This window comes from Apiospora phragmitis (assembly GCF_038363925.1).
Source record: "Apiospora phragmitis strain CBS 135458 chromosome Unknown utg000004l:1.0-3135199.0:1.0-3139288.0, whole genome shotgun sequence".
Lineage (NCBI taxonomy): Eukaryota > Fungi > Ascomycota > Sordariomycetes > Amphisphaeriales > Apiosporaceae > Apiospora > Apiospora phragmitis.
In genome coordinates, this window is record NW_027117402.1 from 245,417 (window position 1) to 272,911 (window position 27,495).

At 52.3% G+C, this 27,495-nt stretch overlaps 6 protein-coding genes across 6 annotated transcripts; 1 reads left to right on the plus strand and 5 right to left on the minus strand.

Moving 5' to 3' along the window:
* Window positions 1-729: 729 nt before the first annotated feature.
* PG994_003246 (FAD binding domain protein) lies at window positions 730-2,604 on the minus strand (the record flags this gene model as incomplete). The annotated part of the gene is made up of 5 exons (XM_066854655.1): window positions 730-942; window positions 998-1,711; window positions 1,770-1,831; window positions 1,903-2,304; window positions 2,391-2,604. 5 exons carry the CDS (start codon window positions 2,602-2,604, stop codon window positions 730-732), a joined length of 1,605 nt encoding a protein of 534 aa, XP_066718933.1.
* Window positions 2,605-7,334: 4,730 nt separating this feature from the next.
* On the minus strand, window positions 7,335-7,964 carry PG994_003247 (uncharacterized protein; the record flags this gene model as incomplete). The annotated part of the gene is made up of 2 exons (XM_066854656.1): window positions 7,335-7,866; window positions 7,936-7,964. The coding sequence occupies 2 exons, from the start codon at window positions 7,962-7,964 to the stop codon at window positions 7,335-7,337; spliced, it is 561 nt and encodes a 186-aa protein (XP_066718934.1).
* Window positions 7,965-11,705: 3,741 nt separating this feature from the next.
* PG994_003248 (alpha/beta-hydrolase) lies at window positions 11,706-12,647 on the minus strand (the record flags this gene model as incomplete). Its single annotated transcript, XM_066854657.1, has 3 exons — window positions 11,706-12,007; window positions 12,061-12,387; window positions 12,491-12,647. 3 exons carry the CDS (start codon window positions 12,645-12,647, stop codon window positions 11,706-11,708), a joined length of 786 nt encoding a protein of 261 aa, XP_066718935.1.
* A 5,306-nt stretch (window positions 12,648-17,953) lies between these two features.
* On the plus strand, window positions 17,954-18,926 carry PG994_003249 (uncharacterized protein; the record flags this gene model as incomplete). The annotated part of the gene is made up of 3 exons (XM_066854658.1): window positions 17,954-17,984; window positions 18,094-18,490; window positions 18,554-18,926. 3 exons carry the CDS (start codon window positions 17,954-17,956, stop codon window positions 18,924-18,926), a joined length of 801 nt encoding a protein of 266 aa, XP_066718936.1.
* Window positions 18,927-20,723: 1,797 nt separating this feature from the next.
* Window positions 20,724-23,894, minus strand: PG994_003250 (glycoside hydrolase family 47 protein; the record flags this gene model as incomplete). The annotated part of the gene is made up of 6 exons (XM_066854659.1): window positions 20,724-21,027; window positions 21,091-21,975; window positions 22,028-22,132; window positions 22,192-22,444; window positions 22,498-23,519; window positions 23,599-23,894. 6 exons carry the CDS (start codon window positions 23,892-23,894, stop codon window positions 20,724-20,726), a joined length of 2,865 nt encoding a protein of 954 aa, XP_066718937.1.
* A 1,972-nt stretch (window positions 23,895-25,866) lies between these two features.
* On the minus strand, window positions 25,867-27,495 carry PG994_003251 (TBC1 domain protein; the record flags this gene model as incomplete). The annotated part of the gene is made up of 1 exon (XM_066854660.1): window positions 25,867-27,495. The coding sequence occupies one exon, from the start codon at window positions 27,493-27,495 to the stop codon at window positions 25,867-25,869; it is 1,629 nt and encodes a 542-aa protein (XP_066718938.1).

The window sequence follows — 27,495 nt, forward strand, 5'->3', positions numbered from 1 at the left end:
GCCTCAAGAGCGGCCGGACGCAGTTTGGCAGGCTGCCCATGCCTCGGAAATTCTCCGACTGAAGCTGCTGCAGAGCCAGGCGGCATCTATCTCGACATGTACTCGTTTGATCTGCAGCCTTGGACCGACAATATCCTGAAGTCGCTCCGCGGTATCGTCCTGGAATACGAGGCGGCAACTGCAAGGGGTTGTGCAACGCCATCATGGCGGGTCATGCGAATGGCACCTTCCTACAGCGCTGGCTGGACGCCTACGACGGTGTGGACCTGAGAAAGGAGTGGAACTAACACAGTGTACTGCTGCCAAAGGCGATGCAGCGACAGCACCCGTCCGAGGTGTGCGCACTACCGCCCACCACATTCCTCTGGCCCACGTGAACGTGACAATATATCGAGTGGATGCACGACACACTCGATCCCCACGAGGCGGAATACTGAGCGGCCGAAGGCCGTCGCAACGGGGGCGGCCTGTTTGCCGGTCAGCTCGCATACCGCCCGTGGAGTCAGATGGCCTGGGACAGATATCTACAACATTTTAAACCCGAGCTGGTGCGCACCAAGGACACGGGATTCAATCTTATGGTCAGTTGTTTCTGCCAGACGATGTGTGAGTGTGGGTACGCCGGTAATTAGGGGGTAAGGTCAGTATAGTATGTTTAAGCAAAATTTACAATTCTAGTAGATGTAGCATTTATACACCTAAATAGATACTGTAAGCATCATCTAACGTTCAAATATTGTAGTACGCAGTGCCCGGAGTGGGAGCGCGGTCCAGCTTGAAATAGCCAGGCTGCAGTCTCTGGAACACCTGCGCCGGGTCGTACTTGGCAGCGATGCGCTTCAGCCTGGCCTTGTTGGCGCCGCCGTAGCTGCCGACGACGTCCTGGTACTCGCTCGCATAGTTCATGTACACGTACCCGGCGAACAGGCCGTGCCGCAGCGTCTCGTCCCTGATGTCCCGCAGCACGCGCGAGAAGTAGTGGTTAGTAGGCCGTGACCCGCCCGTTGTCCTCCGCGTGGGCCCATGACGCCGCGAGCAGCATGATGTACACGGGGCCGCCGCCCTCGGAAACAGCAGCAGCCGCGTCCTCCAGAACGAGGGCGTTGCCGCCGTCCTTCCGCATCTGCTCCAGCTGCGGCATCCCGATGGCCTGGTACATGAGGTTGGGCCCGATGCCCGGCACGTCCGCGATGTCCGCGACGGTGGCGAAGAAGCGCGCCCGCGCGAACGTGGCCAGGTCGACGTCGGCCTTGGTGCTGAGGGTGTAGAAGAGCTGGCGCCGGCCGTCCGGGCTGTCGTGCATGGTCTCGGCGGTCCACTCGACCAGGACACGCGTCTTGGTCGTGTCGCCGGCGGCCGTGATGTTGTCGAACCCGGCCCAGACGGGCGAAGCGGCGCCGTGGACGGCGTCAGCGTGGATGAGCACGGGGAGGCCAAGGTTCTTGCCTTTGGCGTGGAGGTACACCAGATACAGACCGGCGTCGACGTCCTGGGCCGCGTTCGCCGCCGCATAGGCGAAGGCCTCGTCGAGGCCGCGAAGTTGGGGTCCGTGTACGTCTTCTGCCCCAGAGCCGGCCCTGGGGAGGGGGAGGGTCCGCAGGTGGAAGTTGACGACGAGACCGAAGTTGTTGCTGCCGCCTCGCAAGGCCGAGTACAGGTCGGGGAACTGCTGGGCACTTGCTCGAACCATCATACCGCTCGCGGTGACGACCTAGCCTCATAGTACTTAGTGAGTTATGCTAAGCGGTAGGCGTCACGTTGTGGCCTACATCGAAGCTCTCCACGTTGTCGCAGGCCCATCCGTAACGAGGGGAGAAGTACGAGATACCACCTAACCAAGATTCGCATTAGTACTCAAAGTAAAAAAGCCGTATTCCGTTACTGAAGAAGATGGAAACATACCGCCCGTGGTCAGGCCACCAACTCCAATGTTGAACAGACGGCCACCAATGACTGTGAGGTCCGACTTGACAAGCGCTTCGTAGATATGACCCCAGACGTTGCCAGGACCAATGGAAGCAATAATCTTGTCGCTGTTTAGAGAGATGCCGTTCAGATTGGCAAAGGAGATGGTGATGCCCGCCTCGATGCTACAGCGCCGGCCACCGCTCTTGGCCGCACAAGGGCACTGCGTTAAACGGGATAGAAGAACCACCGCGGAGACATCGGATACCCTGGAGGGCTTGAAGATGCAGCTGGGGCTGACATGCTGCTGTGCGTCGGACCAGTAAGAGCCGGTGAAGTTGCTATAGCCGGCCTCGCCCTGGGTGTAAACGGCGCCACCGCCGTAGACGGACTGAAGTGCTGCGCACTAGTTTCGGACGATCGCAACAGTCAGTAAATATGTCATGAGAACCGTCAAGCAGTACGATAACATAGGTCCGGCAAACATGCAGCAGCTTGGCAGGCCTGGCCTTCGTCGTCTGCGCCCTGCCTTCCCATAGGCGGACCCTCGCGGAAGCTTTCTAAGGAGGGTATCTCCTCGACGTAGATGGCCAGCTCCCGAAGCGCCTCTGTCACATTGAAATCGGCTGGCTCGAATGCGCCTGGCTGTGCCACTGCCAGACTGCACAGGGACGCGCTAAAGGAAGATGGGAGATGCATGCTTACCAACAAGAGTGGAATGAAACGAGGGGGGGTTGGGCGAAGGACCGAGCACAGTGGCTTCCGGAAAGATTGGGGGTAGAAGCATCGGCAGGATGCACATCATTTATTATGAGTCTCTGACGTTGCCCGATCCTGGGCACCGACTGGTCAGCTCTGTTAGATGTTTCGGCCTTCTCGGTCTTGGCAAGACAATCGTACCGTTCCGGTAAAAAACCCCATTGAGTATTAAATGCAGTAGCTTTAAGCAGACAGTACCGAGGCTGCCGTGCCGCAATTGTTTTTAGCCGCAATTGTTTTTATGATATGATCGACCTAGACTCGTGCACTCCTACAATACAATTCCACCGATCGGCTCGACAGGGGTCAATCCTGCCCCATTATCTCAGGGAACCGGGGCTATAGTACATATTCGTCCACGGCCACACGCCGTTGAACATTCAAGCGGGTCATACTCCGGACAATGTTAAACTTTATAGAATAGACGAATCCCCTCTACGGGTTGCAACGCCGGGAGGCGTCATATTGGCAAGACAAAGACGGGCCAAACCGTTGCAAGATATGCGTAGTAGCCCCTTTACCTGATTCTCCTCGCCGAGCGTATCGAATTGATTGTAGATAGTACTTTGTTAGTAGGTCTATAAGAGCTGAGATGGCCCCCCACGATCGTGTGCCCCATCAAGATCGTCTCATTGCAGAGAAGGTCAGCAGCCAAGAGAGCCATTGCACACGAGCTTTCTCGGGATACCATCAAAGCTACGGGCCTTGGGCTGATGGGTGTCGTACGGTGGTTGTCTTTGCTCGGTTCATCACTTTGGCAACCCACTCCCACCTTCGACCGTTCGCCTTCGAGGATGGCTGGGTCTTGTGCTGCTATTCCTGCTTCGTGGCTTTTGCTGTGCTGTATCTCCGTATCGTGCCGGCCTATTCAAGGGTAGTAGCCGTGGGAGAGGGCGACAATAAGATTCACGGTCCTCAATACATCTATCTACTTAGGTTTGCACGTGCCATTCCTTCGGTGAACTCTGATGATTTCCCTCATTTGAGAAAATGAATGAAAATTGCGGAGCCCCGGTTTCTCCGACACAACTTGGTTAGGTACTCGATGAAGAATCTCCGAAAGAAGTGTGTATCCATTACGCTAATTGTATTTGTATTTAAATAGTATTTCTCGTCTCGTAATCCTTTTGAAATATCTTTCCATACAATACACTGATGTGCTTCACAACCGGCCCCTGAATAATCTTACCCTGAATATTTCCCTCCGAATATCGACCCCCACATAAAGTTTCTACCCAAGGATGGATTCGCAAGCCAGCCAGAATCTGGCACCACCCACCCCCATTACGAGGAGATAAGCCAACCATCATCGCCACCACCAGCCTCCGGGGTGTTCTATGAAGAATTTCCTGGAGAATACATTGTGAACTTTCAATTCCATCCCGAGCCGACCAAAACGAAGGATCAACAGCCTTGGTTTGGTGATATGCGTATCAAGGCAATAAACATCGCCCAGATGATGAAAGAAGGATTCTTCATCAACGAGGAGAATATCATGGGGAGCAAGGTTACTTTTGGTACACTGTAAACCTGACGTACTGTAACGTGGGTATGTGCGTGGCCTGGAACCCAGACCAAAGACCCATCTACCAATTCGACACAGAATACAGCGGCATCAACGCTATCACGATGACATGCCACTCAAAGGGCTATGGCCGTGGCCGCGAGAGCCCGAGGAGGGCAAGGATAGAAAAGGCAAAGGAGATAGCTGAATTGCGGGCGAGCAATAGTGCTCTAGTGTAAGGAAAATTGCTCGTTCACACCAAATTCATGGTTAATCATCTCTGTATCAACTTTGTTCGTAAATGCGCTGTCAGCACCAGCTTATGCCGTACTGTACGGACGAGAAATTACATGGTGCCACTGGCATAATGTTTATTCCACTGGATATAATGCTTAAATACTTAAATGAACCGACCTGACGATCATGCATGGAAAGTATTATGCCAAAAGCAGCGTTCTCGCCATCAAGGTCATCCGATTCCGTAATTGCTCAATAAGGCCTGGAAACAAAACGTGCCGAAAAAGGGACATGCGGGCGAGAAAGAGTGGCATCGTGTTGATTATATACCAGTTGCGCTCCAAGAAGTATGGTTTTTCCCAAAAACAACCTTACAGCAACTTTTTATTCTGATAAGAAAACAAAGTCGCCCCCAACAGCACTGGTAAGAATAAGAGCCGCTCCCAGGCTAATAATAATAGCCCACCTAAGGTGGACGGCATGTCACTGCAGCCACCCAACTACCTCCTGGCCTTGCTCCCCAGGCGCCCCCAGCCGGCTGTGTGCGAGGAACTTTGGCTCTCATAGCGGCATTTTGGCTGGATGAAGTCAGTAACAGGACTGGCGAACATTTGAAAGAGGCAACGCCTACTGAGTGACCAAGGCTGAGGGATTTAGGGTCGAGGCCGGAGACTGAGCGGCTCGAGGGGCGCTGTTCTCTTCATCTTACTCAAGACCGAAGGTATTGTGATACGTAATACGTGTTTTCACAGTACCGGTGGTGTGGTCTGGAGTGTATTGGTTATGTTCGTACGAGTATCGTGTGCTAGTGGTGTGTCTGAGTTCGAGTAGGCGCAGCCTGTGAATGTTGAAATCTTCCAAGTCTCTTCTATTTCTATCTTTCTCTCTGGCTCTCCATCTCTCTACTCAATGCCTGGGGAGTTTGGCTAGTAGGGAGTCGGGCTGTTGGCGTCAGGCTATAGAGAGACACCAAGTTAGTATGTATATTGGATAATGGGTCTGCATGTGCAGGCGTTGATGAGACGCTGAGAAGAAGGCAAATATCGGTGGAAGAGACGATAGTGTTGGTGGAAGAGAGGATATTGTCAGTAGCAATGTGATGGGCGTGGAAAGAGCCGTGTTGTTGGGAAGGTGAGTGTCGGCATATGGTAAAGGGATGCAGACCTTACTCCAAGATATGGATAATTAAGGTAAAAAATGCAATTACTATGGAGTCGGCAGCCATTTTGGTAATTGTATTATAAGTGAATGTGGTGTCGTAGTGATGGTAGTGAATGTGGTTGGTAATTGGTTGAGTAATATGTCGGACTTGGTCCAAACGAGTGTCTTTGATGATGTTGAGAGAGAGGAGAGGGAGCGAGGAAAACATGATGGATTGAAATGATGTTTGGACTTGGTCCAAAATGAGGGTTTGATGATGATTGATGGTGATGATAATGATGAGAGAGAAGAGAGGAAACGAGGGAGAACATTTGATGGTTGATCTTTGAGGTACCTTACACGATGAACACCTTGTCCATGGGCAGGAGTTCCATACCCGCCCCTTGCACACGCTTGCCCGGCTCCTTCCTGACTTATCTTACAAGAAGAAGCAGTGTACAGAGGAAGACCAGAGTGATTTGCCTTCTAATACACAGCGTGGTGTCCCTTCTCCAGGTCAATTCGTTATGGGGATGATTACTGGGACTCAATCTGGCAGGTCCGCAGTCTACCTACCTCTTATCTGAGCAGGCCGCACCTTATAAGTGGCATTTGCGTGATCCGGGGCTAGGCATGCATGTGGCAGGTGCCATCCCTACCTCATTGGGAATACGTCAGAAGTCTGATCTGATAACCGCTGTGACCTCCAAACTGCAACCAAAGCCAATATGACGCAATGGCAGCAACTCCCTTCCCCAGCAATTCCAGAGGCAGATTCTCTCAACCAGTTCCGTCATTGGTTATTTGACCTGGTTCGCAACGGAACTTGCGCCGTTGTCGAGCAAGGATGCCTTGTGGTAGCAGGTTCAACCGCGTCCCTGGCTCCTTAGGCTTTGTTTCCGGACCTTGCTGACTGATTATGGAATCCTACACCGGGGTGATTGCCCACGAATCCGGCGTGACCAGCAATCTTTCCTCGTTCTTCAAAGCAAACGGATCAACGTAGACCGCTAATCCCGTCGGGTCGCTGCACAGGTTGAACACTCTGAACACGACATATACCTGCTCGGATCGGTCCCCGTAGTCTCCGTGTTACACATCGTCTTCATCTGCCCGCAAAGTTGATTTTAGTAGAGACCCAAGAGCCTCGGCATATAGATGTTCCCGATCGACTTACCCTTGTGTACTGTTTCTTGCTTATCATAAAGGGCTTCCGGCACTCGCACGGGGTCGTCTTGACCTCAATGTAGTATTCGGGCCTCGCTGAGCTCCACCGGTCTCCGTCCAGGTAACCCTTGTCGATGAGAAGCTGGGTCAGTACACCGGCAAGTCTCGGTACACGATATCCGCCGTCTCCATACCAAGCCAACGAATAAGGTCGCTGTACTCGGGTGTGCTCTCGCGTGGTGGCGAAAAGTGCTCTGCCAGCAATCACGACTGAAATCTGGCAGAGGCGAAGTGAGGTTTGAAAGAAGTTCGAATACCTAGACAGTACTTGGTTAGTGAGTTTTGACATACAGTGATGGTAAGAATCAATACATAAAGCTCCCCGGCTGCTCCGATCCCGTCGCGTTCTAGGCTACGGTATGGACGAGGATGGGAATAGGCGGTGCTTGGGCTATCCCTGGGAGGCAGTTGGTCTCGCCTCGCCGCTTCGACGACTTTTTGGAGCAATCTGGAATATTGACCATCAATGTTGATATGAGCAAGACCACGGGCCAGATCTTCAATGTACGCCGGGACTCGCGGGCCTCGTTTTCATTATCCAGTGTCGGCTCCGTGACTTCGGTCACTCTCTGACGGACAAGCGTCGGTTGCCCATATCGACCCACTCGAAGAAAGAGCGCAGCTCATGGGTCTTTTCGAAGGTGAAGTCCAACAGCTGTGCCTTGTCCTGAAACGCCGTGCCAAAGGCTTTGCGATCGACAATTGCAAAGTCGGCGGAGGCGCTACAGAGCTGCGTTTGCCCCCCAGGAATCCGGACTGGGAACACGTTGCTGTCAAGAATTAAACGGGGATCTAGAGCATGATCTTTCTTCTTCGCGAGCAAAGCGCTGAAGTGCAGCAAAGTTTGCTTCATTTCGGCGGCATTAGAGTTGCCTGATGACCCTTTTACCATCAAGTCTTTGTACAGCATGTCCAGCATGAGGACAGGAACACCCAGAAAATGCATGAAGAATTCTGCATGGTTTGGGTAGATATGGGAGAGTCTGGCTTTGCCGGTGATGGGCGTGGGACTTGACCATACGCACCCAGATACTGTATGCCACTCATCAACCGTGTCCGGAACGTGGATTATGGCCTCTTTGGTGAAATCCTTGCTATGCTTGTGTAAGAGACCGAGGAATCTGAATATTTGGGGAGAGGGGGATGGGGGGGGGGGCACCTACCGTAGTTCCTCACTATCAGGTGGCTCCATTTTGAGCTGGATTCGTGCCAGATTGTCGTACAGTGAAGACATAGTTGAATGTCTCCGGATCCGCAAGCCTTTTCAGGCATCGGAATTCTTCAATGAAGTGTCGCCAGCCCAGCTCTTTGACTCCGAGGGTATCGCAAATGAAGGGCTTCAGAGCAGCCTCCAATCCCTTATCAGCCGCAAAGAGGGACCGGAAAGCTGGTTCGACTCCATGGAACGAAGTCATCTCTGCTGGACAATCCCAAAGACAGTTGTTGATCTCGAACCATGTGGCGGTCTTAGGATCCTTGTTTAATAAGAGTAATTGAGCGTTCTCTCCAGATAAAGTAGTCGCCGAAGATCTGATAGGTAAGCATAGGTGTAACAAGGGATACAAAAGGAAGCATACCGGACTTCCAGTCTCGCCGCCTGGAGATCATTCGAAACGATCGATTTGGAATATATGATTCTGTAAATATCATACACTCTAGATGGATTGGACATAGCATCACTTCTTTCTTCCTCATCGCGGGTGATGCGTCGTAACACATCCAGGTAAAATCCCAAGTTTTCTTCACACCAACACCGAACTCTGTGGCAAGAAAGCCCCAATCTTTCATAGTGACGGGTGTTTCGGTCTCCGTGCCACGCAAGTTGAGTAAAGGGAAGCACCTTGAGTTGGGTAAGAACCTGGCAACGAGTGTTAGTAGTTTGGCAAGGGCAGATATGTCTCCCATAGAGCCCTACATCTAGCATTTCGCTTGTTAGTACTCTTGAAATCGCGGATTTTCTTCCGTACTGATGGATTGCACTCCACAACTTCGGATACCTCGTCCCAATAGTGATGCAATACTCCGATGAACTCCTCTGGGCGATACAGCATTATGTAGTAGAACGCATGTGTTAATGAGCCGTCCCTGGTCAACTGTAGACGGGATCGTATTCTGAGGGTATTATTCAGCCACTCGCGGAAGCCGTCATGGAGGCTCTTATTGATGACCGGCGGAGCTAGATATATCGGATGGAGGGAAGTCGAGTGGCAAACCAGGCGCCGCCCGCAGGCGTCTTGGTCCTTCGGGAAACTTGTTACTGGGACCATACTTCCAATCATCTCTGTGATAGACAGTTTAGCGGAATGGGAGGCCAATATCCGCTTCTCTGTCAGAATCATTATGTCGTGCAAACATCCATTCGGGCTCGGACACCAGTTCATGTGTCCGGTAGAGGAACGTCAAATGGGCTCTGGAGGCAGTCAGCCCACCCTCGCCAGTGTGGCTCAAGTAGCTAGGCAGCTTCTCAGAGTCGTTATAAATCCCTCGAATCGACTCTCGTATGTGCTCTACAGAACGCCTCCGTGGCGCCAAGATGTCTATAAAGACTTGCACAAGCTGAGTTTCGAGCTGCCGCCTGGTCAATGACACGATACGGAAGATCTGCAGGGATGTCGACGCCATTGATAGGAAACAATAAGGGTACCAGGACTTCATCTGGGGACCTCGCGGCCACCCATATGCCGTCAGTTAATGGGATTATCTCAAGGGTATCCAGTATCCCGCAATGATCGCTTTCTTCGCCCTCTGTCTCCAGGGACAGGCGAATCAACATGTTGGCTGCAGCTGCGTGCCATTCCTCATTGGTCGTGCTGGATTTCACTCGTGAATCCGAGTTGTTGATGTCTGCCCTTAATCGTACAAGGATGTCCGTATAGCAAACGTCTTTCAAGCCATAGTCACGGAGCAGGACCAAGTCCCTCCAATACTTGTTTCCGAAACCATCGTTTTTCCGCGGAAGATATTGCATCCACCGATAGGGCACATGTTTCTAGAGTTCCCTAAAGCCACGGACAGTTCCTGTGGAACATGGCCACGGAGAGCTAGGTTTCTTGCAGATGCCGTGACAATATCTTCTCGATTTGCCTGGGTAACAAAATCCGCATGGATTATGAACTGCGAATTTTTAGTTCACCTGGGAAGTAATCAAACCGCGTATTTTGCGTTTACCTTGAAGCCAACCTCTCTGATCGGTAGAAAAGCGAAGACTTGCTGCGTCTTGATGATTGTAATTTGTCCCTTCATCGGAAATGCGAACACCATCTCAGACTGGATGCTTGCTTGCGCAGATTCTAAACCTGGCACGAAAATCTGATTTTGTGGAGGGATGTTTTCCACTTGATGCTTTGCAACGAAGTATTGGGATCTTCTGATCCCATTGTTGACCTTCCGTCTTGAATACACCTTGCACGTGAAGCCGCGTGCGTGCGTTTTGGAGTGCTCGGTGCTAGACGTGACCAGATCTTGTTCGACACAGGAGTACATGTTGATGTTCTTGATATGCCTAAGGAACAAGAGCTGGGTACCACGAACTCGTCGAATTCCTGCTGTATTGATTGTCGGATGTTTTTGGTTGTGGATGCGCCGTTCCCGTCGTTCAAAAACAACTTGATTCTGGTAATCCCACCAGGTAGGTCGGAGTCCATATCCTTCCACTCTGGTATGATCATGTTCGCGGCATCGTCACCATGTTTGTAGCTGAACGAGAAGGAGAAATGGCCTGACATGATGTGCACTTTGTCCCAGTTCGTCCCGCTCAGCCCGTCCAGCAAGGTTCAAACCTCCAAACCTCTACGCCAACATTATGCATATTGATACAGCTGGTTGCCAGTTGTCCTGCAGCCTGCATATGTGGTGAAACCCAAGCCCCGCGAATATCATTACCAATTGGTGTTTAGGCATTCTGCCAATGAATCGACACCCAGCTGAACAAAGCCCCGCAGCAAACCTTGTAACTTCCCCCTTCCCCTTTCGGTGGTTTCTGGCTATCAGGCTCCATGAAAGGTTTTATGAATTGCATCGATACTAAACAAAGAGCTCCAATATCATTCCGGAGTTCCTGTGCAGATACCACATACCAAAGCGACCCGGCCTTTGAATTGGAAATAGACATTGCGACAAACGTCCTTCACAACTACTGATCGATTGCAGGTTCGGCTCAGCTAATACCCTAGGAATATGGAATTGAAGCCACCAGCATCACAGGAGGAAGCTAGGGAGCTTATAAGGGAGATCAGAGATACAAATGGAGCCTTTAACTTCGATGAAATAGTTGAGCCAAAGCTCCAGGCGTTCGTACAAGCCAGTAAAGAAAGGCTCAGCGCAATGCTTCAACGGCAAGCCACTGTCTTCTATTCCACCACGATAGCTTTCGGTATCGTACTAATTAGAAGCATCTAGAACGGCCATTGACATCTATAGCAATGATGTACGTTTCGTATCTGAGCTGCTACAAAACGCCGATGACAACCAATACACGCGAGCTCAAGAGCGGGAAGAGTCTCCCAGAATATCTTTCCATGTCGGGACTTGTCATATCCTCGTCGAATATAACAAAGACGGATTCACCAAAGAGAACGTGAGAGCAATCTGCGATGTGCATCAAAGCTCCAAGCTCGGGAGCGAGGGAGCTATAGGCGAAAAGGGGATCAGATTCAAGTCGGTCTTCAAGGTCGCTTACACACTACACATTTGGAAAGAGCAGTACAAATCTCCGGGCAAGGAGGAAGTGCATTGCCTGCCTTGTCTGCCTCGGCCAACGGAACCTTCACCCCTTTTTACGCACAGTGACAACCGCAGATGTCAATTGGTGTGTCTTGGCCTCCCACAACCTCTATACCCATACACTCAGGGGCCCACAGGCAGTAATTAAGAAAGTCTTAAAGCCATCCCATCCTCGCGAAGATCTACACGCAATGCAGCTATCATCGACTTCTCATTTCGCCCAAAACTCAAACCACCGCACCGCCTGGATAAACGCCGTCTCCATCGCGAAGCGCTGCTGCGGATCCGATACATTGGCCCGCACGCCGAACCCGTGCATCGCCCCGCCGTACAAGTCCACCTGCCACGGCCCCGTCGCGTTGCTAGCCAGCAGGTCCTCCATCCGCCGCCGCTTCGCCGCGGGGTTCAGCTCGTCGTTCTGGCCCTGCGCGACCGACGCCGGCCGCGCGATGGCCCCGATCTCCTCGTCGGTCCAGCCGCTCGGGTGCGCCGCGAACGCCGCATCAACCAAGCCTGCGAACCGCTCGCCCGGCGTGACGCTGCTGCCCGCGAACCGCAGCGCGTACCGCCCCCGTAGCAGTACCCGGCCACGGCGACACGGCGGGCGCCGCAGACGTCGCGTAGGTAGCGCACGCCTTTCGCGACGAGGGGGTCGGCGACGTCGGGCCCGTGGGCCTCGAGGAAGCGCGTCTGGTTGAAGCCGGGCGCGTTCATGTGTAGGGGCGAGGGCGCGCCGTCGAACAGGTCCGGCGCCACGGTGAAGTAGCCGGCGCGGCCGAAGGCGTCGGCCAGCCGCTTGTTCTCGGGGGAGGTGAGGCCGTAGATGTCTGTTAGGAACAGCACGGCGGTGCCGGTGGCGGTGGAGTTCTCATTGCCGGTGTAGTACATGGTCACTGGGAATCTTGTTAGCCGGGACGGCAACCGTTTCATTTGATGGAACTGGATTAGTCTGGCAGAGATCTTCGACGATTGGAGTGTAGAAAAGTGCTCATTTACCGTTCTCGAAGACCTCCGTTTTCCCGACCGGGTCTCCCGTGTTTACAAGTGCCGACACATCTGCGACCGGGCATTGTTCAGTGGCCTTGTAGCTTTTGCTTGCTGTCGCGATACCGACTAACACCCAAAAGGGGACTGCGAGCGAGAAATAATGCATCGTGTATTTTGGGAAGTAGAAGCTATTCATCCACAGTCTACTGTCCACGAGAGGGGGGAACCAATGAGTCTTTTAAATGGAGGTGAACTGAATCGATTACCGAATCATGACCGGCATGCGTGCCGTTCCGAATCCCACTTTGGGGTGCAGAGGTCGGGTCGGTCTTAGAGCATAATGTCATAGCTGTCTTCCCCAATTTCCCCTCGACGGCTTTTTCTTGGGGTTACTACATGCACTTTACTTACTCTCCTCTCCTGGATAGAATTCCGCTTGTTTCAATTGCCCGAACACCTGGATAGTACCCAATCTCCCAGCGCCGCGGGTAGGGCATTGTGGCGCTGACCACGCTGTCTCGCCTGCGCTTTTGGCAACCAAAGTAGGGAGGTGTTTCCTCGTAACGAATAAAGCATCCGATGCGCATACACCTTCGAGACCTCTCTTCAACGTCGTATTGGGCCACAGTCAAGGACGTGCGCCAAGAGGTGGGATGCGGGGTGTGTATATTGGAGGGTCCGGACCCCTTTGCCGGCTAAAAGAGGCGTGAACACGGCATTCGATCTACCGGTCAAATCTTCAACAGCTGGTCCGACCAATCAGCCACCCCCTTTTAGTAAACCAAGCGACAGGGTCTTCTTTGACGTCCGCAACCAGGTACCCGTTTTCCTCAGGGGAATAATCTAACAGGCACCGATGCGATAAGTGTAGATATCTACAGAAGCAGCTCGGGCGCTTCCTTCGAATATCCTCAAAGAGTTTCCCCGATACTGCACTTGGGCGGTTCCGCCATGCGTGCTTGCCATTTTGGGTGTTTCCCCCCAGTAACCATTGGCAGAATTGGGCTAACGCTGCATATCGGACAGGAAGGTCTTCATTGATAGTATTGTTACCTTCATTGGCATAAAAATGTAAATAAATGCGGCTGCGATGGAGGGGTCCTGCTGAGACCATTCGGTCAGAAGTGCATTGTATGGGCAATACTTCCGTCGAAGTCCAGATCCCTTCATCGCGAGAGCCACTTCATACCCTCACGTATTGTGACGTTTACTAGCCCCTCTCAATACGCACCTGCTCAGACGTCCCAGAACTGTGACAGACAGAACCTGTGAACTCGATGTTCCAGCTAACCAAGTTGATATATTACGTGCATGCTGCTTCCCTAAGTCGTAGTGGCTTGTTGGGTAATTCGAGTGCCATCGTTCTTCCTATACCGCTGATACCATTGATGCCATGATATTGCGCTGAGTGCTTTCCAAACCACTGATTTTTACCTGCTGAGGTTGAGTAATCCAGCACTTGCTGGGCTACAGCTTTCAGTCACTGCCCAGCAGACCAGCCCATGTCGTAGAGCACTTGCTTTGAGGTTAGATTTCCACGGCGCCATTTCTACTGCTCGGGAAGTGCTCAAATAGCCCTCTTCCATCCTCGAGTCTGATGAACTCCCTCCTCTCCATCTTCCCATCTTCCGTCTACACCAAGTTTCCATCACGGGTTTCCGGTTTCCTGCTCCCAAACCTTCTTCGTCTTCGCCTTTACATACTATACACAGCCACAGTCGTGGTCCGATGCAACTGCCCTTGTCATCTCTATTGTCGTCTTGGAACTCTACTAGCCCCGGCAGCTTTGGTTCACACCACTGGTGTACGCCATCTGAAGGCCCCAAGGCTTCACACTCGATCAGCCTTTGTCCCACATCCAGCTGTCTGCCCTTTCGTTGCACTCCTCTCCCGTCTCCTGTCCGAAATCAGTCTTGGAAAAGACACGTCCTTGCCCATGGGCTGATTGATGTTGCGTCTTGCTCGTGTCATCATCTTTCGGTTTCTATCTTCCTTCGACCTCCTCCGCCATCACGCCGACCGGCCCTCTCTTAGAAATCACCCATGTGGTGGTCTTGAGTGGGGATGTGAGGTAGGTGAAAGGGATTAGCTAACACTTCTGATCAAGTGTGATGAACTACACCATGTTTCTATGATCTCCGAGGCTTGGGCTTCGGCTGACGCCTTAAACAGGATCGATTGTCACAGGTGCCCCATATACATGAGCGTCTGAACCTTCTTCGTCCACGCCAACACGCACCGACTCTTTTCCGACCCAAGTTCCCCCACCCTCCGAGCGACAAATCGGCGAACGCTGTGGGTTGGGTTGCAGTTGGGGACGGAAGGGTTTGGGCAATGCTTGGTTGATCTTGGGCGATCGGGAGATGCACATGGAAACTGTACATAGTTTTGGGTACTATCTTGGGTAGTGCCGAATGATAGTTTCATACGCCTCAATTTGCTTCATTACTTCATTAATGCCTGCTCGAATATTGCTTCAACTCTGATAGTATGCATCCGCTTCCCACAGGCGGGATGTTGGGCTGATCCGATACGATTTGGCCAAACACATCTAGGGCTGTGCACGCTAACTCTGGAATGTCATTGATGCAGGTCGAAACGCAATGTTGCCGTTCTGTCGACATGCATGCAAGACGGGCATTGACTGTCAAATGCAAACCAATACGTTAAGATGGGGTTTCGTTGCTGAAAATGATAGGCACCAAACATGGAGGTGGAATAGGCTTTTTGATACTTGTTGGATTTGGCTGTTGTGGGAACGGTGTACCTAATGTAGACACAGACGCCAAGCCTTTTGCCAATGCTGTTCGGTTTATTCGGGGGATCTACCTTATGTTTAATTGACGCATAGGTGATCTTGGTGTGGTGGATTTGGACTGCGAAGATCATTCTGTATGGCATCTCGGATGATATATCCAAGTGCTGCAAGTGATGTTTCTACACGTGATCTGGTTCTGGTGGAGGAGAAGTTGATATTGCCTAGAGGGGAAGGAGCAACACCCTCGCGGGGCGATGCAATTGGCTGGGAACGATGTGCCAAGGACGACTGATCTGATCTACATAATGTAGATTCATCCACACTTGCTTGCATCTGCCCGGGGCGCCATCAGCACCCTGCCGCTATGCACGCCCTCAGTCAAATATTGTTGCCATTGGTGTCATTGATGCACGGGATGATATATGCAACCCTCCCCATTTCGTATTCTCTAGAAAGGGAGAGAGGCTCCCTATATTGGGCATTGAATATATCCATCTTTGGGGTTGTCTGCAGTTGCATACGGCCAAGAGCGCACACCGCTTGCGGCCAACTGGCTGGCTGTTGCGGGTCCTGCCTGAGATGGAATATCGGCACAAGTGGCATTGGCATGTGCATGTGCATGCGCATCCTGCTCTGAATTTGTGTCAGTGTCCGACTCGCTGGCTACCTACCTACGGTCAAAGCTCCCGGGAAATGGCATCACCTTCCTTCCGGAGCGTGGGTATGGCGGGGTGTCTTCTTTTGCATAGAACACGAGACCACGACGTACATGCTGGCCAGCCAGATTATCAGGACCGGGTCATTATTACGGCCTTCACCGCATCTATTACGACTAACGTATATCTGTGCGTTGACAGATGCTGCTGTACGTAAGAAAGTGCTGAGATTATCTACATATGTGTATGCAATTAAGATGGAGTAACCATGTGCAGGCAAAGGTGCATTGAGTGCTGCAAAGCGGACTATCAATAACAGTACGTCGTGGGCTGGATTGCAAATCAACCGACTGAGCTGAAGCAAGCAAGGCGCAGATGGGACTTGAGCGAACCTGAAAGAGCCGTTGAATGGCTCCTAGCACCTAACAAGCCCATGATGCCGTCAGCTTGAGACAAGATGGCTTTTGACAAGAGGACAACAATAGAGGAGTGGAGTGCCGAGCTGTGGTTGCCCAGCTGCAGAAGGAGGGAAAAGGGAAGCGCTAGAGGAGATGCGACACTGCGACGTCATGGGGAAGCAGGGCGCAACTAGGTAAGAACGGTTTAAGGTGCACCAGCCAGGCCAGGTACGCGGATCCTCGGGTTCCTGGCTTAGACGGACTCTAAGATTAACAGATTGACGCGTCCGGCCTACGCGAGCAATGAAAATGCGAAAATCGGGCAATCAACCATCAGGCACCGGCGTAAAGAGGGAGAATGCGATGCAAGGCAACGAATGCTACCTATGCAGGGACGGGGGACTAAAACTAGGCGGCCAGCCCCAGCTGCTAAGAAAGAGACAGACAGAGAGCGCGAGCTGGCATTGATAGAAAGCAGCAAGCACAGCAAAAAAACCAAGGCCGGCCCAGCCTCCAATAGCGGGGCAGCTGGTTTGCTGGTGCGGTATGATAGGCCCCCACCAACCCCTGGGCGCTAACGCTGGCAGCTTTGAACCTGATTTCCAGCACTAAAAGGAGTCGCTTAATTGGCGTCACAGATCCATTCGACAGGGGTCTGGACTGGCCTAGCATCCCCTCAGCAACGCGCACCCCTGTATCAACAAAAAGTCGATGGCTGGGAGACCGGACTTGCAGCTTCATCATCCAGCAGCGTCACCACCATCGGCTCATTGGGAAGTCTGAAAATACGAAAATCCTGTGGCTAGTCCAATGAAATCCGCTGCCTCTGTCGCCTGTCTCCAATTCTTACCCATTTCATCTCTTCCAATCTGGCCTGCACATGCATGCCATACCACCACTTTCAGACGAAGCCCAGAAAAGAAGATCGCTGCTACTGCTACTACTCCAGCTCCCACCTTTCTACACCAACCACCGATATATTCGTACTGACTAGACAGACTGACCCGAAAGACGTTCACTCCGTTCGCGCTCTCTGCCGCTCTCTCTCCCTCTGTCTCTCTCCCTCCTCTTCTCGATACTTACTCCAGTTACGCAATTAAGACCTGCATACTGCCAAAAACTCTAACCCAGCTGGCTATTGACGAGAACACCATAGGGAATTGTTATTGACCTCAACTGACTAATCTACTTCCGAGTTGTACTCACTCCCTCTACTCCTCTACTCTACTCTACTCTACTCTACTCTCTCTCTACATCACACCACCGCACACATACAAGCTCCTCTCTCCCACATCAAGAGCCACTCACTCACACACAACACTCCACAACACAGTCAACAAGCACGCAGCTGCTTGCTCTAACACGTAGGGAAACGAGTCCATCCGAACCGGCGCATCCTCCTGCGTCTTTATACGAGACGACCAGCATTGGGAGGCTTTGCACGACCGGGACATAGCATCACGGCAACATTCCAACCTGCTGTCCGCGCAAAGTCGATCGCCGAGCGAACCCAGTCACAGCTGCTGTCCTGTCTACGAGTTCATACCCAACGTCGCTCCCACGGAGGACGACGGTGAGGGTTTTAATCAAGAGAAGTTCCGCCTCGGGAATCTGAGGTCTCAAGAAGAAGGAGGTTCTCTCATACATACCCATCGAAAGAATGGCGGAAAGATTCCAAGTCGGCTGGTACCGTAAGTACAACCTCTCAACCCAACTCGACTTCGGCAACGAGGAATGCTGCTGGCATGCCACGGCAACTAAGAGAGAGACATCTCACTAACACTGCTCTTTGCGCTGTAGGGTTCATACCGTTCCTGGGCTACCACCATGTTTTGATGATTCTGATTGCCATATCCATAATTTTGCTCTCATTATTACTAGCCGGCTGCTCCTCCTCGTCGCCGCTGATACCCGACATCTTCCTGCTGTCGCTCTACTACGAACACTACACGGCCGTGCCCGACACTGCCCAGGTCGACTACAACATCAACCAAGCCATCAGCAACATTGTCGGCACCGCCCATCTGCAGGCTCGCGTCGGCTACTTTGGTATCTGCGTCAACCCGGACGGCGGCGCGTGGTTATGTAGCAATAATGCCACGGCGCTGGCGAACGAGGTGTCAGTGGACCAGGATCCCCTGAACCTGATCTGGCTGGCCGCACAGTTCAAAGATATGATTGTGTTCCCATATCTGATGTACGTCTACCCATACCCATTCCACCGGTAAAAGTGCACTGAACTAACCAACCCTTTGAACAGCATCATCGCCATCATCTTCGCTTTCGTGTGTTTCCTGCTGCTCGCCACCTTCCCCGGTTGGCATGAGGAGGAAGACTCGGAGGGCTCCGAGCGCGAGATCAAGCCGTTCCCCTCGAGGCCGGTGTCGCAAATCGCCCTCGCCATCATCTTCATCGCCTCCATCTTCGTCCTGGTCAGTGTGTTGTGGCAACATACAGCGTCAGTAGCCGCCTCGGTCATAGCGCAAGACTTCGGGAATGGTAGTGTCTTATCCGGAGTCGGCACGTCGGCCATGGTCCTGGGTTGGTTCAGCTTCACGCTCCTCATCATCGTCACAATAGGCTTGCTCGTCATGATCCTGAGTATACGGGTGTTGACGCAACTGGCCGACTGATGAAGGAGGGGCGGAGGAAACCGAGCGACAAGACGACATGAGAACACCTTTTTTCGACGAGACTGTATTTAACGAAAACTTTGACGGACGGATTGGACGAAACGGAGGAGCACGGATCAAACGAAAGGCGGCTAGGAGATCATTCTGTATTTTTTTTTTCATCTTCTCTTTCAGACCCCCAGGGATTCAGGCAGGCACGGCATGCGACAAGCGTTTTATGACCACGACCACATTATAGACGACCACGAACACACGCACACATCACACACACACTACTCAGCAGCACTGTACATTTCCGCTCCTTGGATCCTCGAACCGCTTCGATACGATCGATGATCTGATCCGCGTTAGCGCACGTTCTCTCTCATTAGCGCCACGACCAAATGAGAAAAACATCTGGCTCGTGGGCGATCAATGGGGGTGAGCGGGCGTGTGGAGTCCCAGAAGCAAGCAAGCGCGCATCGTCCGGGGAAAAGAGGCCAAGGAGCAATTGCAGCAACACTACAACCCCCCATCACCATCGCACAAAATCATCCAACAGAGCATTTGGGAACCGGAGTTTAATATGGCAGGAGGTAGAGGATAGCGGGGTGGAAACCTGTTTTTGTTGTGTCATTTGGAAAATAACCAGACACATACATTTCCACATGTTTACTACCTATTTGCCCCCTTTTTGATTTTCTCTTGGTTGGGGGATTGGTTGGACGGTTTGGTTCTTTTTGGGGGAGGGACCATTTGCGACCGAACCGGGACCAAGGTATTACCGCCACCGCAACCGCGACTACGTGGAAGGAAAGATACGGATGCAGATATAATGAAATGAAGAGAAAGATGATCGATGATGATGAAAAAAGAGAGAAATTCCACTACCGATGCTTGCTGTGTTTCAATGTGTACGTGTGTGTGATTTGCTGATGTGTCTCGCAGGGGGTAAGGGGGTCGACATTTTCGGATTGCATGGAAGAGAGGGAAAGGAAACGGTGCTGAATTTGAGTTGTAATGTAGATAGATGGATAGAACACAATCAAGTGACATACCAGCATGGTCTGTCTACGTTAATACCTACTTACACTCGACTTCTTTTGTGACGATGTTTCTGACCAAGCTTTGCTTCAACGTAACGATGTTGCTCTTTCCTGGATGGACTCATTCATCGCCTCTCAGTCATCACGATAAGGAGGCAACACCAGTCCGGTAAACACAAGGGTAGGAAGGGGGCCCTTGATGAATGAAGGAGATGCTCCGAGCTGTCGAGGCACTGTCAACTATGGAATATGGAATCGGAACAACGCGACAGACAGACATACACAGAAAAGGAGTAGTAGAATAACTAAGGCGAAGAGAAAGGATTGAATCCGTGAATAAAATATATTCCGATTAAAGTAAAACAAGCAAGTACCAAGTAGTAAGTAGGTAGGATCTCTCTAAATGAATCCAAACCCTACTTACTCAACCCAATGCACTGATGTATGCGCCATTCGCCGTCACCCGCCCGTATTGATTTGGCGCCCGTGTTTTCCTCTTTTCCGTCCCCTCTCCTCCTTGATGAGCCGTCTTTCTCTCTTCTGTATCCCAATACCATCTCCTCGTGTGATGTGTATATAAGTAGTAAGCGACGATAGGTTTGTCTTAATCCTACAAGAAAGGATCCTGTCCACGACAGCTCTTCTGGCGTGCCGATACCAACAATGCAGTGGCGGGCTGTAGCTATATGCCGCGTAACCACTGAGGAGCTCCATCCCATGTAAACGCACAATTCATTCATCCCCTCTCGGTCCTCCAAAAACCTCATGATGATCATACAGAAGCATCCGGCCTCAAGAACGGATGCGCCTCCGTGTTGAGCACGTAGTCGTCAAGACTAACAACGTCGGGCCGGCTGTAGAGCAGGTAAAAGTACTTGAGCGTCTCGGCGGGCCAGAAGCTCTCCATCTCGTTGGTGCGGTCCGGGTACGGCACCAGCACGTCCTGGATGGCCGAGTGGCCCGACTCGGTCTGCGTCGCCTTGATGATGGCCTCGAACATGCGCCAGCCCTTTTCCTGCCACTTGGTGTCGCCCGTGATGCGGTACATGTACCAGACCGACTCGATGGCTTCGGGCCTAGTGTCGCCAGACTCGTTAGTATACAAGAGGAAAAAATCAAAGAGGGGCTGATTAACTTACCGCAAGATGTAGTTCTTGCCAAAAATGCTGACGTATCCGGGAGGAATGATCTCATGGTCCAGTCGATGCTGCACGTACTCCTTGTGCGTGAAAGGCCGAGGGGGGTCCGGCATGTTCAAGGTCTCGTCGAGCTCTTTGACTTCTTCGGTAAGCGGGATCTGGCCAGCGCCAACCTGCAGCGGCATGCCGACCTTGCCCGCCCCGCCTGACGCGTTCATGTCCAAGCTGTCTTCGAGCGACAGTTTCTTGGCCGTCTTCGAAGGCGGGGAGTTGTCGTTCGAGCTGGTCTCGAGGTCATCGGTGCTGTCCAGACCACGCTTTCTAAGAGTGCCCCAGTCCGCCTCCTTCTCCTTGCCAGCCGGTGGGGAATCATGGTTAGCAGTGCCGACCGTTTTGGTGCTGTTGTCCGTGGCGGCAGGCGAGCCAGTCCCTTCGATGGCAAGTTCCCGATTTGCCATCTTTGCTTCCTTGTCGGCATCGGCAGACGATCTCTGGGCCGCAGCTGTGAGCACCGCCTTTCGCTTTGTCGCTTCTTTCTTGGCCTTCTGAATTTCCTCGTGGCGCTTCTCCCAGACTGCGACCTCCGAGTCTCGGGACTTGAACATGGGATCGAGGTACTCGTGCCACAGAGTCTCGTTCCAGTGACAGACGTCAGCCGACCTGCACGGCACAACGGTGGCGCTTTCGGGCATGATGCCACTGGCGGTGCTCTCGTAAGCCCAAACACAACCGTCGGCGAGCTTCTCGCCAATGGCAACGTCAATTCCCTTGCCAAAGATCTTGCCGCCCAAGCCGAACATGCCGCCAAGGAAGCAAGTCAGGTGTGTCGCTTCGAAGTCGATTGATGCATCCTTCTCGGGATTGCCATTTGTCGACAGTTTCGCGCTGAAGAGGATATCGCGGTCATTGGGGACCATCGGCCGGAAAAAGGAGCCACTTCTTGACGGCATCGACAGTGTCCATGTGCAGCTTCTTGTACTTGGGCTCCAGACCACCAAGAAGCAAGAATGTCTTGGGGAAGTACTCGTACGTTGAGTCCTGGCTACCGCCCATGGAATATGTCTCAAAGCTCGATCCGGTGGTCAATCCTGCGGGTAGCACGTCTCCTTCTCGTAGTCCTCGTATGGCTCACCGGTTGTGCCATGGATCATCATCTGCTGGTACAAATCAGGAGGCGAAACAGGGGGCTTTTTCGGCTTGTTCGCGCTAATAGCAGAACCCTTCTTCGCGGTGAGCGGCCGGTCATCAACCTCTTCCTCGTCATCTGGACGCGACCGACGATTTAACGAGTGGGACTGCTTAGTGCCGGGAGAGGTCTTCTTGCTGCCTGGGGGAGTCCAGAGAGCGAATCCGCCTTTTCTTGGTTCGTGGGCTTCAGCGTGCTGTCGTATTCTCTTCCAGTGTAACCTTCGGGCGTGGAAACAGAACTTTGAATGTTCTCAGCCGCCTGCTCTGTCAACCTCATTTGAGCATCAGTGGCGGCAGTCCGATTGCAGCCACTGGCATCGACTCGCTCGGGGAAGATGCCGGGAACGATGGTGCCTCGATTCTGCCAGTCCACCAAGGCATCGGTGATGCGCTCGACAGCATCGAAGTATTTGTTTTCGTGGGTGATTTGGGCAAGTCGCGTGAATTCCATCAACAAGGATCCCAGCTCGGCGATACTGATCCCATTACCGGCTCGGCGAGGTTGGGAGGCGAATGCTGGCTTCCAGTTGTAGTACAGAATAGGCATGCGGTTGGGCGTGTCAAACACACCCATGAGAATCTCCGCAAGCTCGACCGCCTTGTCCAGCAAGATTGTATAGCCCCCTTTCTTGCCTCCACTCACGTCGTACGCTCCAAGCAAACCACCCAGATAGCGAATGGTGGTCTCGAAAACAGGTATCTCGTTGCGTTGCTCCGAGTAGGTGAAATCGATGGTCCCTATGGCCTTGACAGCCTCGTCAAAGTCCTCCTTCATGCCCATGATCCACAATGTGTCGAGCGCGTCCACCATGGTCGCAGCCCAGCCGCAGAAGGGATCTCTGAACGCCTTGCTGACGGGCGACAGTTCGTCATGCATCCAAGCATATTTCTTGTAACCGCCCCAGGCACGTTCCATTTCAGCCTTGACTTTGGCCAGGCGCGTGAGTCGCTTGGCCTTGGCCTCTTCCGACTCCAGTCCAAAGGAATGCTGCACCCTCGGTATCATCTTTGGCTTCCCGGTCGGAAGGGGAATAATGGACTCTTTGGCGATGGGAAAGTGCTCGGGCTGTTTGGACCAGTGGATTTGGGTAGTGGTAGCAGCCTGGTACTGCGGGTCATCGAGTGGCACCTGGGCGTGCTGTTGTTCTTGCAATGCTTCCTGCGGCGTCTTTCGATCGGGGATATTGATGGCAGGAATCGTGGGCGGTTGCGTGGTCTCGGGGGGCATGGTCTTGATCCTCCTTTTGTCGCAAAGCGTCGTTGCTGTCAGCGAGTGTGGGCTTCGGCTTGGTCAAAGACGTCGTAGTCGGTACGTCGAACTTTCCGGCTCGGTCTTCGGCTTCCAATATCGGAATCTTGACGAGTACGTCATCTTTGTCGGCCGCCTTCAAAGGCTTCTGTCGCGATGGCTCGTCTTGGGCGGCTTTCTGGGGTTTGGTGGGGAGGTCATAGTCGCGCAATGGCTGATTCTGAATTGGCGCCTTTGGCAACGGTTTGAACGGCAATGGTGTGGATAAGTCGTCCCATCGATCGCCACCCCTGCTCACGCGATAAAGAATGAAGACCAAGAAAACGGCCAAAGCTAGGAAGAGGCGATATCTGCGGATTCGAAGCATAGCTGCGGTTCGGCGCCGTGCGACCAACTAGGGCCTTGGGAAATGTTTGCTGCGCTGGGCAGATGTCGAGAATGGCAAAGCCTCGAAGTCGTATTTCCAAAATGTAATAAGGTGCACCATCTATAGCAATCGTACATCGGACATCTCCTCACCTCCAAGGAGATCAATGTCCCTCTAGCCACAGACGCTATCTGTTCTGTACATGGGCGTTGAGGTGCAGCCCAGAAGTTGCAAACAAAAGCAGAGAGCACGGCGCACTGGAGCAGATGGGGATCAGGCGGGCATGTGATGCAAGGGCACACAGCAATGTCGTCTAGAGGTCACGGATGAAATAAAACCAAAAAGCAACCAAAGATGACAAGACAGCGGGAGACAGCTAGACGGCCGATTCAACAGATAGGTAGATAGTCGTTGCGAATTGGACGTTCCGAAATCGATCAATTGATGGACCCTTCGTGTTTCCTGTCTGGGCAAAACCCACAAGCACAGCAGACCAGGCGCGACTGCAATGGGCAGCCGGAGCGGAGGGGCCGCCCATGAAGAATGGACGAGAATAGCAGCTGCCCAGAGCCAACAAGGCAGTCCAGCCCCTTGGCCTGCAGATGGGCGGTCTTGGCAGGGAAAAAGCCACTTGGGAGGCCCGCCTCGATTCGCTCGTTTCGACAGAGGAAGGAGGTTGCTTGGCATTTGTCTCACGGACGGGATTCATGACATGATCGGCTCATTGGAGAGAGAAGAAGGCTCTCTGCACGGAAAGAACGAGGGGCATCATCCGGTTCTAGGGCACAAATAGATTGGATGGAACTCATCATATTGCCACTAATGGACAAGTAGCCGCTGCGCTTCTGTGTCATGCTTTGTGATAGCGTCATTGGAAGCAAAAGGGCTGGGTGGAATGAGATGACAGGTTTAGAAGGAGAATGAAGCATTCGCAGCAATAACCAGTTCTCAGTTTGATGACGAGCAAAAAAACAACAAGCTTTGTTTGCCCTGGGCATCTTTGGGCATCTTGCGTCGCAGCGCAGACGAAGTGATCTTCACACAAATGGGGACCTGAAGAGGGGACTGACGGCGGCTGACAGCTTGCGGCTAGTGCAGGTGCCAAGCAGGTGGGCCTGTTCTACATTTGGCTTCTGCATTCTGTGTGCGCTTGATGCCAGTCTGCAAATAACGATTGATCCATCTTACTCTTATATGATATTGCAATGTGTATAAAAACCGTTTGTTGTTTTACTTCCATGGTAACTCGAGTGCCGCTCACTTTACACAGCATGAGACACAGTGGCCCAGTTCTGGGCATGGCAGAAGCAGTTGGTTCTTGTGGCAGGTTTGGCACGAAGCTATCCGAGGCACATGTTTCCTCCAGAACACTTCTGGAACTTGAGTCCAATGCACTTGCAAAATGCATATAGCTCGGCGTACATACTTCCAAGCCTATAAGTTCAATGTCCAGATGTATTTGGTGTGGTAAAACTATTATTGTTGTAGCAAAATTGCTGGAATCGTTAAGCTATTCGTAACCACAGATACCGAGTTGGCAGCAATGTCATGGTTCAATCGCAGAATCAATTGCGACGATTGCTTTTGGCCCCAGACAGACTCCCATGACATGCACAGCTGCAGCGGGCTAGCCCTTAAGGAGCAGACAAAGCAGGGGTGGGGGACACTTTCTGACGGGCATGCAGATGTTTCCGAGTCTCGAACTAACCAACAGGGGTTTCAGAAATAGGAGATCACCATGCGCATAGCAATTGATCACCGATGCAAAATAAGCTTGATTTTGAAGATGATATCATTTCGAAATTGGTCAAAGAGTGTGCAATAACTAAATGAGACCCTTATTCTTTACATAACGCCAATTCCACCACACACTACCTCAAAGTCCTGCTGTTAGCTTGCAATGCCTGCACATCGTTCGACACAGCATAGCAGCATGGCCCAACCAGGGCTCGGTGTCTAATACTAATAACAACTACTTCCTCGGTACCAAGACATTCGGTGTGGAGTCTCCGCCAATCCTGGGCATGGCTTCGATGTCGAGTCTTGCTTGCAGTCCATCGCTATAGAACTTGTACGGGCGACTTTCCTCGTCGAAGCCAAGCCTCTTGATGAAAGCTTTGACGGTGTCTCCGGGCTCCGGCGCCTCCATGACACGGTTGACGAAGTTGACGAAAGCGTCGGTACCCTCCGTCACACAGGGCTCGGTCAATCGCATCACTACATCGGACCAAGCTATGACGGCTTCGGGGTCGAAGGAGCCTTGCATGGCCCGAAATTCGACCGTGCCGAGTCTCTGCGCCGGTTCCCGGAGACCCCCACCGTTGTAAATGGAACCGTATGCGGGCAGCAGTTGATTGAGAGACAGCGCTGCTCTTCTGTTCCCAAAATAACTTGCGCAGAGCCATACCAATTGGTCCATATTCGTGCACGACCAGATTGTTTTGATTGTTTTGCGTTCCAGTTTCCGGTCCTCGCTTTCGCCTGGCAGTTTGGCAATCACTGCGTCGTACATTGTCTTCGCCTCTGAGTCTAAGTCCTCTTCAGCAATTTTGCCATGTGTATCGAAGTTTCCCTTGTTATAGTGGCCCTTCGCCTTATTTTGGTTTTCTTCCTTATCGTGTTCCCAGTGTTTGTACGGGGAATTATCTTTCTGCTCCTGGTCTAGGAGATAGAACGCCAGATTACTGTGGTGCCTCAGCAAGCCCGCGTATCTCGGATCCTTGGACCTCCAAGATGCATGCAACTTGCAGATATTTGGTTCAACCAGCCAGTACAGGGTGATTAGCTTCTTGGAAGCTAGGATACGCTTTTTCATGATCTCTTCGCGCTGCTCCCGGTGTTCTTCCACCGTGAGGCCTTGGGTGGGTGTATCGAAGACTCCCTCAGCGCTGACATGAATGTGTATACCAGCTCTTGCTTCTCCGGGCTGGACGCTGTGTTTCGTCTTAATGCTTGGGGGAAGCTCGTAGAAACAATCGTTTCCAGCATTAATTGAAACATTATGTTCCTCCGGTATTCGCTTGAGGATGACTCTAAGCTCTTCACGCATCACTTTGCCGCCCTCCTTGTTTGCCCTCACGTACACTCTTGTGCGCCACTCGAAGGCCACAAAGTATAGCTTTCCTTCGTACACATGTGTGTCTTTCCTCCATGTCTTTGAAGAAAGATTCCGCTCACGTCCATCGTCCCGGTGGGCAGTGTGCTGTCTAAAAGCTCGACTGACTCCATCGACCAAATCCCCGACATTGGGGTGCTCGGTATTCAGATTGGATACCTTTTCTGAACCAACAACGTTTGCTACAGTGGTGAGGAAACTGTTCTGCATCCCTTGTACCACTGCTTCAGTCGGCATCCGATCCTCATTGGGGTTCCAGTCGTCTGGGGCAGGGTTCCATTTATTGTAACCATCTGTCAGAATCTCGCCGTCGGAGGTCCTTGTCTCAACTGACACCTCACTGCCAGTACTATTTGTACCCGTCAGTACGAACACCCGTTCACCCTTATATGGGTAGTCCCCACGCTCTACATCGATATAGATCGTTGCTATCCAACACTCAAATTCGAAACCCACGTTAAGCGCTGGCAGATCTGCTGGAGCCAT